Source organism: Ranitomeya imitator, chromosome 5, assembly GCF_032444005.1.
Source record: "Ranitomeya imitator isolate aRanImi1 chromosome 5, aRanImi1.pri, whole genome shotgun sequence".
Taxonomy (NCBI): Eukaryota; Metazoa; Chordata; class Amphibia; order Anura; family Dendrobatidae; genus Ranitomeya; species Ranitomeya imitator.
The window spans coordinates 356,358,809-356,373,589 of record NC_091286.1 but is presented as its reverse complement, the minus strand read 5'-3'; the positions used below and the strand labels follow the sequence as shown (position 1 = coordinate 356,373,589).

Genomic DNA, 14,781 nt, shown 5'->3' with positions numbered 1-14,781 from the left:
TTGTTTTACAAATTTCTGAATTGTTTTCACCACTTAAATAATAATAAAAAAAGATACATGTTTACTATCTGCATACTTGTACTGTCTTGGGGAATCATATTGCCAGGTCAGTTCTATCATATGTATTTAGCATGGTAAATTAAAAAAAAAAGCAGGCCTTTGTGGAATTGAACTTTTTATTGCAATTTCCGGGCGTTTTGAATTTTTTTTGCCATTTTTCATTACACTATGTGGCAGAATGAATGGTATCATTCAAATGTACAACACATCCCGCAATAAACAAGCCCTCACACGGCTATATGGATGGAAAAATAAAAATATTAATGGCTCTTAGAAGGAGGGGAGGAAAAAACGAAAACGAAAAATGGAAAATCGCCCGGGGCTCAAGGAGTTAAAGTAGTTTTTGCTCCACTTAAATTTGTTTATGTTTAAGATACTCTGCATGCACATTCAATACCTAATACTTTATGTATGATTATTTAATTTGATTTTAAATGAATATTTAGAATTATAGCATTGTTATGAGCAAGGATAATAACAAAATGCTATTAAGCGGCCAATTTTCCCGGAAGAAACAAGGTACAGAGACAAGCGCTATTACAATGATGTATCATATTGTGATATTCAACCTTGTTTCTAAAAAAGAGATCATCAAACAAATCCTATATAAACACCGGAGAAACCATTTTCATATTTTAAAGCTGCAGGAGGTGTCCGTGTATATTGGCATATTTATGTTCCTCTGCTATAGCTGCCCAGTGATTATATTTCACATGAAGTAAACATCGACTTTAATTTACACTTTATTTAGTCATCTCTTACATAGCTCATGAATAGATGCAGGACCGTTATCAGTACTATATTCGATCATCAGAGGTATTATCTCAATGCTCGTGCACTGGCGCTTTGGACATCTTTAAGAAATACTGTCCTCGCAGTCCATTTTCCAATGAATATTATAGTACTGACTTTTCTAGAAGAAACCATCTGAATAAATCTACATTATATTTCGATATCGGGAGCTGTTATTATTTCTATATACAAATACTCTATCTGCGTTAGTTTAGTTTGCACTCTTAGAACAGAAATTCATTTATTATTGAAGATAGCATCATGTAAAACAGACCTAATAGCTGAGAATATGGAGGAAGGTAGTATGGTAACTTAACCTTCAACTATAAGCATGTGTATACCATTCATTCTGGCCTTTATCAAAATAGGTTAATTCTTAAAAAGCTATAATTTTTTTAAAAAGCACAGATTTTTTCTTTATGGGCGCAGACAAATGGCCATATAACTCGTGTGAGGATCGCATCACAATCCTCGGACTGACCTTCGGCTCTCCTGACCTGGGAGTGACAGATGCACTGTCCGGCAGGTCCATGCAGTGGGATGCGATCATGAAGCTGTATTTTGAAATACTTGCTGATTTTACATGGCTGCATTTGGGCAAATATATTTTGCCCTCATCAGTTGGACCTCGCAGGAGGTGTGGGTGTTATAGGGATGCTAAAATAGGTTAGTGAAAGATGAGCCGTACACACGTGTGAGTAAGGACCAGCTCAGGATGGGATCTAAGTCTCTGGATATAAATAAGAATTAATTATTTAGTGATAACACTATGAGCCCAAATCTTTCCCTGTACTTAATGGCTGATTTGACCAGCCATCAAGTGACTCCAACAGCTGCCGGTGAAGTGTTGCTTGGTCCGTGGCTGTTAACCAGCTAAATCTCTCTGTCAATCACTGACAGCGGGATTTAACATGTGTCAGGTGGAAGTGCTTCATTGATCCATCCCACCCATCGGTGCCCCTGTCATGTGATTGTGGGGCGCCGATGAGTTATTATGGCATTCGGGGGTCTGCTGATGACCTCCCTATCTGTCATTCTGAATCTCCTATGAATCTTCGCAGAAGATCGTGATTTCTGCTATACATAGCATTGCTGATTCCCTGGTATGTGTAGCACATACGATCAAACAATTGCATTTTCAAGTCCTCTAAAGTCAGTAAAAATGAAACAAAATTAAATAAAAAATAAAAAACCCAATAAAAGTTCAAATCACCCCATTAAGAAAAAACATAACAGAACCAACAAAAAAGTTGTACATATTTGGTATCGCTACTTTCAGAAACGTCCGAACTATCAAAATATAAGATAATAGGGACCAAACATGCTGGATTGAACATGCCTAATCCTTTTATTTTTTAGTAAAAGTAAATGAAGGGCACTCTGCTAGTCAGGAGGTGCAGGCTGAACTTGGGTAAACCCCAAAGACCAGACTTAGAGAGGAAACAGTTGCTCTCAATAAATGATTTTGGTTGAAAAAAAAGTTTTTATTACTTGTGCAGGGAAAACACCATAGAAAGTTGGGACATTGAAGGTAAGATTACGTTTCGACCCTTACCGGGTCTTTGTCAAACCTCACTGAAAGTTAAAAAAGACTTGTTTGGAGATGTAATTAAAATGAAGGGCTCTTAAGCAGGTGCTCTTAAGTTGGCATGGGTGAAGAATGGCGTGCCCTACGCCGTCTGCGGTGACATGTTATGGTCTTACATTTACTTTTTGCCAATACAAGATTCTTACCTGGCTCGATGTCAAGTGAGTAACTGTCGATCTGTAAATTGAGGAGCTGAGCTACAGCATTGCAAAAATCTTCCAACACACAATGGACAGCCTCAGTGACGTTATAGGGCACAGATTTGCTAAATTTCAGCTTGCTGTTCACAATTACACTCCCTTTTTTGAAGTTAAGAATTTCAAGGTGCCTAAATCCTGTTAGATTGGATTGAAGATATGGAAGCAGCTGTAAGAAAGAAACACTTGCATTACATTAACAAAAACCTCCTCTCTTCCCTGAGGGAACTGTTAATAGTATTATCAATTAATCTAAATAAATCTAAACCAGATCAATATTTGCCTTCAAACAGAATCAAAGGACCAATTCTTCTAGTGACTCCTATAAAGAGGTTTTAAAGGAATTCGACAGGGAGGTTGCTGTTCCAAGCAACTTGGAGAACTAACTGTAAGTAGGCTCAGTTAATCCCTAGGTAAGAAGGATCGCAGCTGTGACCATGCAGTTGGTGGCGTAGACATTTCTGCCCATGTGTCAAGGTCAGGAGTCAGGACCAGGAAAACGACTTGTGGAGTGCAGATGAGCACCGTAATCATACCGGTGGGGAATTGCTGGTGGTTAAGAATAACCTTTTAAAGTATTTTTAATAAGCTTGAGCCTTTGTCAGAACATTTGTCATAGACTAGAAAACCCCCATAACATTACAAGAAGTCAATTCATTTTAAAGCCTTTGAAAAAAACAAATCTGCAATCACGTTGGTTTCTACTGAACAATAAAGACATGGTTTCTTAAAGCAACATTTATGAAGGAAGCCGGTATCGCTTTTCTATGACATCCCTGACTTAGCTAAATGGGATGGGATGATTAATTTTTATGAGTAGCCAACAATTTTGTTGCACTCCAGAAATGGGTTCTATGATAAGTGCAGCACACTTTTCTCTACAGTTATGTCACTTATTTATCATTATGGGAATGCCATTACATTGTAGCTAATCAAACATATTGCAGGCCCAACTTTGACCTTGTGTATTCTTCTAAAGCAGAACTACATAGAATAAAAGACATACAGAGAAATTCTACCCATCCTATATATTAATATGTGCAATCAATAGTCATTTGGAAATAATAAATGGAAGTATGGCAATGGGAAGAGCAGCTTTTATGGTTCCAAAATTGAAAGTAATTATGCTTTATGATAGGGCATCTCGTTGAGAAATACTTTGATGAACGAACAGGAGACTGTATCTGATAAAAGGAAAATGTATCCACTATGGGAAACAAAGGAATCATTTTAAAAAGAATGTATCATCACAAGAAAAAAAATGTGTCAAAAACATTTCGTTTGTTTTGGGAATTTTGTGTTTTTTATTTCTAACATCAAAATGTCAATCCTTAGTATTCACTCAAGCTATTAGCAGTGAACAAAAGGCTAGATATCTCCTGCGTTCAACAGCTCAATTTCCAGCTTTTTTTGCGCACGCTGAATCATGGACTCATATCATTATCTTAGCAGAGCAGGATTTTTTAGTGACAGATGATAGTTTTATTGTAATGCTTGAAGCCTAAATACAGCAGAATAGTAATATATCACACTATACACGTATTTCATAGATTGTAAGATTGCGAGCAGGGCCCTCACTCCTCTTGGTATCTGTTGATTTATGTGTTTATTGTTATGGTGTAATGTCTTTTATTGTCTGTACAAGTCCCCTCTAAAATGTAATGTGCTGCAGAATATTTTGGCGCTAGAGAAATAATATTATTATTATTTTTATTATTATTTAAGGAGCATCTTTTACCAATTTTTTTATGTTGACCTGTACACATGAAATAATAGTAGCTGCAGAGAATATTTTTATTTTTATTTTTATCTCTCCTCTCCATGGCTGAGATATTAGCAGTCAAAGTATTTGGCATATAATGAGTTAAAGCGCTCCTATTAAAATTTGTATTCTATTAATATATTACAGTAATCATATTATATTATTATATTATATTATTATTATTGCATTATTGTCATGTATATGGCACTTTGTACTTACAATTGCTCATTTTGCCTTTCTACCCAGTTAATGCTTCTCTTTTCCATTAGGTCTATGACATCACGTGATTAAAAACAGATTAGCTGAATTTCTAAGCTCTATGTAGAAACAGGAGAACAGTTTTCCCTGTATAAATAGTAAGTCACTGCAAAAGTCAATGACATAGAGAGAAGGGACCAGCTGGGTCAGTAGTTGAAGGGAAGAATGATTTATGCAGGGACAAGACAATTCTTATTTCTACATAAAGAAAAGAGAAGAATTAACAGAGTAGAAAGGCAACGTAAGCAACTGTAAGTATACAATGCTGTATAATATTATGATTGCTATATATTTAGGGAAAAAACTCTATAAGAGTGCTTCTTTCATTTCTGTTAAGTCTAATTGGGCCTTATCAGTCTTTACTTGGGAGCGTGTACTTCTTCCCCCAGTATGACATTGCCCAATCATAATCAGGCAAGAACATGCAGGATAAAAAGAACACATCATCAAAATTGCTCACTAGCGTCCACACCTATGTGAGATATAATAACAGACAGCCATGATCTCCTGGTCTCACCTCATGCAAGACTAGAAAGTGCTAGGATTAGAGAACAGATGAGTAACACCTTTCAAATGTCATAGCAGTCAGTATGGGGTAGAGGCACCTATGCTGTAGTGCCCCTCCCTGAACACTGTCTGTCTGGAAATGTCAGTAATCACACCTATGTCTGTTGTGCTCATCACTCTGCAGTGAGAGTAGAGCAGGGCAGACTGTGATTTAAGCTCACACAAGAGTAGCCTGTTCTGAGCTAATTTGGAGCATGTTCTTTTTCTCACGTGTGTTACTGCTCGTTTATGATTGGACAACTTCATACAGGGTAGAAGAAGTATTCTCAGTCAGTAAAAACTCTCTGATAATGCTCTATTGGGCTTAACAAAAATTAACTCATTAGATGGCTAAACTTTGTTAATATCTCTACAAAAGAAAGGCAAAAGTAGAAAATAAAAATCACCCCCTCCCACACATGTTTTGTTATTATGCTCTATGGCCACTATTACATCATGCATCCAGTTCAAAATGAAAAATTTGGTGTTAGGTCTTCTTAAATGTACTCCTGGAGGTTGAATCAGCCTTTTGACACCTTTTTGACTAACCCATACACAACAATACAGGAATTGTGTGCACTAATTTGGACATTTCCATCTATCGATTACAGTAAAACTAAGTACTTTCTCTTTAACATATGATCGACTATGGGTAAAGGTAGATAATTCCTATGTAGTGCTTTCTAAATGACATATGCTATCTCATTTGATCTTTCTACAATACATAAACTTGTTTTATTAGCTCTTTTAAAGTGTTCTGTAAGGTCAAACAATCTTGACATTCTTTGTTGAAAAATCAACACAATGGCAGCCTAGGAACATTAAAGCTCCACTATGAGAATGCATATCTCTTTGCACTAAAGAATGTTTACTCACCAGGTGAAGAAATTGCTGTTCAAGTGCTCTGTATTCTGGGGAACTTTTATTGAACAGGTCATCAGAGAATGGCATATTAGTCACCCGTAGACTAAAGAACACAACAAGTTCTTTTCCCTTGTCAGCAGAAGATTCCGCGCTAGATGTTAAATGTTCTAGTAAAGAGGAAGCTGTAGAATTTCTTGTGAGGGTATCCATACTTGATGTAGAGGATTCAGTTTTTTCCAATTCGTTGTCTATAACTTCTTTCTCTTGCCCTTTCTCAATACTATGACTGCCGCTTTGTGTCCCACTTGCACGTGTGAAGCTTGATTCCAGGACAGTAGAACTAGAAGCAGAAGGCATCATATTGTCATTGTTACTATCATACTGATTAATGCTTTCAGTGGTGCTTGAGCTCGTTGACATTGGCGTTGTTTCTTGAAACAGTGGAATCAATTCTTGAGTAGTTTGTTCATTTCCATCGCCTATCTCAAGCAATGGGCTTTCAGTTTCTCTTACTTTTCCAAAAGTCGTTTGTTGAAATGCTGATCCTGCTTCATCAAACATTTCGGCAACATTTAGAGTGGGTTTATCCCATATTCCGACTTCCAGAGTAGTTTCTCCAAATGTTTCAAAGTCTTGAGTAGTTTTGTCAAATAATTGTAATGGTTCTGTAATCTTTTCCTGCACTAACGCATGAGTTGTTTCTTCGGGTAGATTAATACTAGAGACGGAAGTACTCTCTTCATAGAGAGAATGTGATATAGTTACAACATCTGGCTGCAGCTCTTGAGTTGGGGAAACAAAAACTATATTGGGATCAATATAAGCAGGCAATGTTTTCACCGTACTGATAGTAGCCGACTCTGTCGTTGACATTTCACCCGCTGGCAAAATGACATTAGCATTTCCTGAGTTGAATGAATCCAAAGTGTGAGAAGAAAAAGATGTTTTGTCAGTAGGCACGTTTACATCCATTGAATTTTCTACATGAAACCCATCTGTAAATGAGAAAATACAAATATAAGTATATTAATATGTTTTAAAAGGTAGATAGGGAGGAAACAGAGATGAAAAAAAGTAAAACTATTTTTATAGAGATAACATATTTCCTTGCTCAGAATTCAGTTCATAAGTATTTTATGTTAATCCAGTTTCAGGATTGACTAGTCAGTAGTATGTTAAGTCCATAACATGTTGTAGTACCCAGACTGACCACTAGACAGCACAACAGAGACTACTCCAGCTCTATTCCTCACCCAGTGCTGCCTCCTTCTGCTTGACTGACAGCCTCTAAGCTATCTCACTTTGTGCAAAGCAGAAGTAAATCAAGCAGGTGGAGGCGGAGCAGGGAATAGAGCTAGAGTGACCGATGTATTAGATCTACAGTGTAATTTGCATATCAATTCAAACACTGATTTCTTGGTAACAGAGGAATGGACTGGTCATGTTAAGGTAACATAGCACTTGTCTTTGAAAGAGCTACATATAAATAGTTTGTGGTATGAATTCCTTTTGACAGATTCCCTTTAAACGATTAATGTACACCTGGTGTAAAACAGGGCATTTTTGAGATGTATGTAAAAATCAATAGCACTATAAAAAAGTCTCAGTGTCGTCTTAGGATGGGTTCACCCAAGGTGGTCGGGGTACATTTTTTTGCCACAATTTTGAAGAATTACAGCAAAAATGCAGTGGTTTTATGATTTTGGAAAATCATATATTAGGGGTCTCAGCACAGGGGGAATCTCGGGCCATCTCCGCTGCGGTCTCCCATTCTTCTCCTGCCGCAGAGGAGCCTGCTCAGCGGAGACATCAGTCCCAGCATCTTACTCAGTCCCACTCTGTACAAAGAGTTACTGCTGCTTTTTCTGCTTCTGCCATTGAAGCCAGTGATTGGCAGCGGCGAGCAGACGCTTCTAGGACTAAGTCCTGCTTTTCTCGTTCTGAGCATGCCCAGAGTAAGATCTCTCAGTGGAGATCGAGGGTCACATGGTCAGATACTGCAGCTAAGTCCATTGGTCCTTTCAGGAAGGTCCTGTAGGTGCTCTAGCTTTGTGGCAGCCTCTCATTGGTCCTTCTAGGAAGGTCTTGTACTTGCTGCATCCATATAAGGCTCGCATGGCCGCACGGCCATGCGCTAGTATCAATCCAAATATGTGCTTTGCGCCAGTATGGTTATGCATGAATGTGTTCAGGGACCCGGCTGAAATAAACCCCTAGAATACCGGCACCTCCGGTGAGGAGATTGTGTGAACGTATTCAAGGATCCGGCTGAAATAAGCCCCTAGAATACCGGCACCTCCGGTGAGGAGATTGCGTGTGTGCATAACCACTGACTGCTATCAGTTCGGCAGTAAGCTTGTGCTCCTGTGAGGCTAACAGGGCGCAGTGCTTTCTGCTCACGGCTACTCTGTGAGGTAACAGAGCTAGTCTATACCGCCAAACAGTGCCACCATTGACTAGCAGCAGGTTCTTCTGCATGGTGGACCCCGGACTGCGAACGCACCATTTATAATAAACATCTATTTTTACTCGGTGCGTTCCGCTAGCCCTAACATCATAACATAAAAATATACCATGACCTTATGGTTTTGGAATACCCTCAGGGTTCTTTCAGATGCTGGTTCTTGTGGGCTTTTTTAATTATCTGAAATCGTTTTAAACACATCAAACTGCATACTTGAAAGTCCCTTAAGACTTGGGCTGTGCTTAACGGTAGAATTGTTTCAAAAGATTTATTTTCTCAGAAAAAATCACGTAAGCAAGAAACCATTCTCATAAATATTGAACATGCAGGTCGTTAATGCAGTTTATCTTTAGAAATCATACAATATTTATTTAATCAAGAGTACAGGCTAAGGACATAATCAATTATAATTTTTAATTAAATGGCAGAATGTTCCAATTTTTCCTAATAGTTTTTTGTGTTACATTGAAATTTATAGGCGGAATGTAATGTGTGGTTTATAAATACAGCTGATGTAAGTATATTTGATTTCTTGAAGGCATGGGAAATTAGCGATGAAGCTATGTTAAAGAATCACTTCCATTAAAGTTTTGATCCTCTTAATATATTGAAGTCAGCACATTATATAGCACTGTGTACTTACAATTGCTCAATTTACCTTTCAACCGAGTCACATCTTCCCTCTTCTCTGCTCTGTGTAGAAACAGGAAGTCTTTTGTCCCTAATTTATCAGTCCCCTCTTCAACTCCAGACCCAGCTGCTCCACTCCTCCCTGTTGCCATAGATGTTAGCAGTGATTGATTAGTTATGCAGAGAAAATTTACCTCCTGTTTCTATATAGAGCTTAGAAGGACTCAGCTAGTCAGTTTTTAATCACATGATGTCATAGAACTAATGGGAAAGAGAAGAATTTGCCGGGTAGAAAGGCAAAATGAGCAATTGTAAGTACACAGTGCTATTTAATATCATGATTGCAATATATTAAGAGGATAACAATTTTGATGGAAGTGCTACTTTAACGTTTTCATGACCAACTAATTTCCTGTTTTGCTCTGCCACTTTTTTTTATTTTTTCTGCTGACATAGACATATGAAGGCTTGTTTTTTGTGTCATAAAATATAGTTTTGGATGGCAACATTTATTTTGTCATATAATGTATTTAGAATGGGAAAACAATCCAAGTGGGATGAAACAATTGAAATAATGCAATTACACTATTTTTTTTTTAGTTTTGTTTTTACAGTATTCAATTTGCATTTTCACACTTTGTTTTATACCTTTGGAGGAATACCGAACACAGACTCTAAAAAATTAAGGAGATGAATTTAAAGAATGCTCTGACTACTGTCTATATTTCAATATTTAAACCAGAACTTTTGGAATTTGAAAATCAGACACAAGGGATTGTTGAACGGAAACTACATTTTTTCTATTAACTGAACCAACCCATTTTTATCTTGAGTGTCAATAGTTTTTGAAGACATCCCGGAATGTTTTTTCTATTATTATTCTAAAGTTCTAAACCTGTAGTTTTTTTTTTTTTCAAGGATTCATTAGTTTTGGTGCAGACGCTCAATATAATCCATGCATTATGTTTTGCATTGTCCAACAATCACTGCAAAACAATAACAACATAGCAAAACATATTGCTGCACAATCACTTTGTGATTCAGGTGCTATGAAAAGTAATACACCATAAATAAGTAGTCTAGCTTTCTGGAAGAAATGATCCAATATACATCTGCAGCTGCAATGAACCAAACAAAATTGCAATACACTCGACAGCGAAAAACATCAGCCCCTGTCGAAACCCATTTCAACACAAAAAAGGCTCAGAACACTAATTGAGAATATTTATGGATGTGTTATAGATTACAGAATGGATTACCCTTTTCCAAAGTTTCGGCTATTTGCTACTAATTCTCATATTCGTTTATAGTTTTTGTATTAAAACATAGAGACATGAGAATTACAAAGAAAACTAAGCATTGATATGACATTCACAGAACAGCAAGTGGCATGTGTGGGTGAAATTGATTACTGTGATAATCATAATTTCAACAATGCCCTATAGGAACACATTATTATAATTCTTATGAGACCTAAGCTATGCAAATATGAAATGCTCGATTATGTAAGAGAAATTAGGAATACTGCTGAATATTTCATTTATATTCTAAGTTAGTAATATAATACGTGTTGTCATTTTAATTGGTTTGTAAGTTCACTATCAATTATTACACTGGCTGATGTATTGAGGTTATCACTGATAGATCTAGGGTGGTTCTTTAACCCTAGTTATTTCTTTCTAGAAGATCATATTGAATGTGTGTACTCTTTAATTAGAAATTTAGCAGTGTTGGAGATAATTAAGGACTAAGACTGATGTGATGTTGTGTTTAGAATTACAATTTATAGATACATTTATGTGGTTAAAATAGAATTTCATACCACTTTTTATAATACATGAACAAAGTGGTTGAACTTGACCCTTAAAATTAAAAATACGAACACATTTATTTTTTAATATTGGTCTCTTATGCAACTTTCCAAGGTGCTCACTAAACTATAGGTCCTCAACATCAAGGAAATAAAAAAATGGCTGCATGTTATTGGGATATGCACTTGAAATTAAGACCTTCTCTGACATCACTTCCTGCTCTGTAGCTACTGGCTGAAGGTGCTTGTCACATGTTTCTTGCTCTACCTGCTCTAGCACATAAATTATTTTGTGTAAGGAATTTATATTCTACAAAAGAATCTTGGAAACTTTTATAGACCTAATGGAAAACAGAAACAATAGTTGAGTAGAAAGGCAAAATGAGCAATTGTAAGTATCGAGTGCTATATAATATGATGACTGCAATACACTAAGAGGACAAAATCTTTGATGGAAGTACTTCTTTAACATTTTCATGACCAGCTCATTTTATGTTTTGCCCTGCCACGTTTTTTATTTTTCTGTTGACATAGATGTATGAAGGCTTTTTTGTGTCATTGGATGTAGTTTTGGAAGGCAACATTTATTTTGCTACATAATGTATTAAAAATGGGAAAAAAGTTAATAGCTCTTGTAAGTTTCCTAATCATAATTGCTTAATTTTACTAATTATGAAAATTTGGCTAAAATGTAACTTTAAAATTACTTAAATGTAACCTGTATCCTGATTTATCCTGCCCAAATTGTAGACAGCATGAATCACAACCTGGCCGCATATTGCAGCTAGTTTATATTTATCTCTTAAATACTATGCCATTTCAGAGAGTATATAGTTTAACATTCCATCCAGAGATCATAGCTGGAGATGATGCTAGTGCTGCTCCACCCCTCAGAAGGCTTTTCCCAGCACTGATTCACAGGTCACTCCATTGTATGTGTACTTAATGAGAGACCTGTCAATCATTGTGAGCGGCGCTGGGTTCTTTAAAGCTTATTTTCTCAAACACTAGAGTGAATCAGAGAAATATATACATATCATCAGGAATTTTGGTCCACTCCTCTTTGCAGATCATCTCTAAATCATTAAGATTTTGAAGCTGTCGCTTGGTAACTTGGGGCTTCAACTTCCTCCATAGGTTTTCTAAGGGATTATGACCTTATTGTGCTTCTTGTTGAGCCACTCCTTTGTTGCCTTGGCTGTATGTTTTTGGTAATTGTCTTGCTGTAAGACCCAGCCATGACCAATTTCTAATGTCCTGACAGAGGGAAGGAGGTTGTCACTCAAAATGTTATGGTACATGGCTCAATCCATTCTCCTATTGATGCGGTGAAGTTCCCTTAGCAGAGAAACACTCCCAAAACATGTTTCCACCTCCATGCTTGACAGTGGGGACAGTGTTCTTTGGGTGATAGACAGCATTTCTCTTCCTCCAAACACGGCGAGTTGTGTTAATGCTAAAGACCTCAATTTTTGTCTCATCTGACCACAGCACTTTCTCCCAATCACTCGCAGAATCATTCAGGTGTTCATTGGCAAACTTCAGATGGGCCGGCGCATGTGCCTTCTAGGAACCTAAGGGGCACTGCACGTTTTTAAACCTTTACGACGTAATGTGTTACCAATGGTTTTCTTGGTGAATGTAGTCCCAGAGGCCTTGAGATCATTAGCAAGATTCCCCTGTGTAGTTTTAGGCTGATCTCTCACCTTCCTCATGATCAAGGATACCCCACGAGGTGAGATTTTGCATTGTGCCCCAGATCGATGTCGATTGACAGTCATTTTGTATTTCATCCATTTTCTTACTATTGCATCAACAGTTGTCTCCTTCTCACCCAATGTCTTACTTATGATTTTGAGGCCCATTCCAGCTTTGTGCATGTTCAGGATCTTGTCCCTGACATTCTTATGAAGCTCTTTGGTCTTGCCCAAGTTGTAGAGGTTAGAGTCTGACTGATTAATTGAGTCTGTGGACAGGAGTCTTTTGCAAAGGTTACTATGTAAGACAGCTGTCTTTAATGCAGGTAACGAGTTGATTAGGAGAGTCTAACTGGTCTGCAGGAGCCAGAACTCTTAATGGTTGATATATATATATATATATATATATATATATATATATATATATATATATATATATATATATATATATATATATATACAGCTCTGGCAAAAATAAGAGACCAATGCAGAATTTTCAGTTTGCCTGATTTTTCTCTTTATAGGTATATTTTGAGTAAAATGTAAATTGTTGTTTTATTCTATAAACTACTGACATCATGTCTCTGAAGTTTCAAGCAATACATTTTGTATTTATTTTCTGAAAATGAGAAATGGTCAAAATAACAAAAAATGCATTGCTTGCAGACCTCAAATAATGCCAAAAACACAAGTTCATAATCATTTGGAAACAACAATACTAATGTTTTAACTCAGGAAGAGTTCAGAAATCAATATTTTGTGGAATAACCATGATATTTAATCACAGCTTTCATGTGTCTTGGCATGCTTTCCACCAGTCTTTCACACTGCTTTTGGGTGACCTTATGGTACAAAAATTTAAGCTGTTCTTCTTTGATGGCTTGTGACTATCCATCTTCTTCTTGATTACGTTCCAGAGGTTTTCAATGAGGTTCAGGTCTGGAGATTGGGCTGGCCATGACAGGGATTTGATGTGATGGTCTTTCATCCACACCTTGATTGACCTAGCAGTGTGGCATGGTGCATTGTCCTGCTGGAAAAACCAGTCCTCAGAGTTGGCGGACATTGCCTGAACAAAAGGAATCAACTGTTTTTCCAGGATAATCTTGTATGCGGCTTTATTCATACGTCCTTCACAAAGATTAACTTGCCCAATTCCAGCCATTCTGAAGCTTCCACAGATCATCACCGATCCTCCACCAAATTTCACAGTGGGTACAGGATACTGTGGCTTGTATGCCTTTACAGGTCTCCATCTAACCATTAGATGACCAGATGTTGGGCAAAGCTGAAAATTAGACGCATCAGAGAAGATTACCTTACTCCAGTCCTCTATTGTCAAATCCTTATGGTCTTTGGCTAACTTCAGCCTGGCCCTCCTTTCCTTTTCATTGATGAAAGGCTTTTTTCTAGCTTTACATGACTTGAGTCCTGCCTTTAGGGGCCTGTTATGATCTGTTCTTGCTGTGCTCTTCACTCCAGCTGCCATTCCTTTTGTAGAACACTTGATGTCATCCTGCGGTTGCTGAGTGATATTCGAATAAGATGATGGTCATCCCGGTCACTGGAGAGTCGTTTTCACCCTCTGCCGGTCAGTAGCTTCATTGTCACCAATGTCTCCTGCTTGACCTTGTTGTAATGGACTGTCGTATTAGAAATTATAAGGATGGAGGCAACACTGACACTCACTGTGTCCCTCTGCTAGTAAAGCCAGAATTGATCCCTTCTTTTCCTCACTCAAGACTTTTCTTTTCAACTCCTTTGGCATGGTTAAAAGTTATTTTTTTCATTTCTATTACTTTTGGGATAGGATATTACTAGCACCTGATTTGCCATCCAGCTTGTCCTATTGCAAGAGGATTGTGAACGCCACAGCAGTATTTTTTATACTTTCCTTCATTAAATAAGATTTGGTTCAGGTGATCACCTATTCAGAAGCAGATTAAGTAGAATGAGGTGTACTCTGGTTGGAATTCAACTGACACCATAATGGAATGGCTGTCAGACATGTAGAGTAGTTGATTTTTATAAAACTGCAGTGGTCTCTTAATTTTTGCCAGAACTGTATATATATATATATATATATATATATACCATATATACTCGAGTATAA

At 37.2% G+C, this 14,781-nt stretch overlaps 1 protein-coding gene across 1 annotated transcript in view; it reads right to left on the bottom strand.

Annotated features, from left to right (window-relative positions):
• Positions 1 to 14,157, bottom strand: part of LOC138637761 (interphotoreceptor matrix proteoglycan 2-like) — a 37,508-nt gene extending 23,351 nt beyond the window's left edge. Inside the window, exons 1-5 of the mRNA XM_069726678.1 lie at positions 13,987 to 14,157; positions 11,240 to 11,312; positions 9,190 to 9,303; positions 6,080 to 7,062; positions 2,587 to 2,806 (exon numbers count right to left, since the gene is read on the bottom strand). Of these exons, the coding sequence (XP_069582779.1) occupies positions 2,587 to 2,806; positions 6,080 to 7,062; positions 9,190 to 9,303; positions 11,240 to 11,312; positions 13,987 to 14,157 (1,561 nt within the window). The remainder of the gene's footprint in view (positions 1 to 2,586; positions 2,807 to 6,079; positions 7,063 to 9,189; positions 9,304 to 11,239; positions 11,313 to 13,986) is intronic.
• Positions 14,158 to 14,781: the final 624 nt, after the last annotated feature.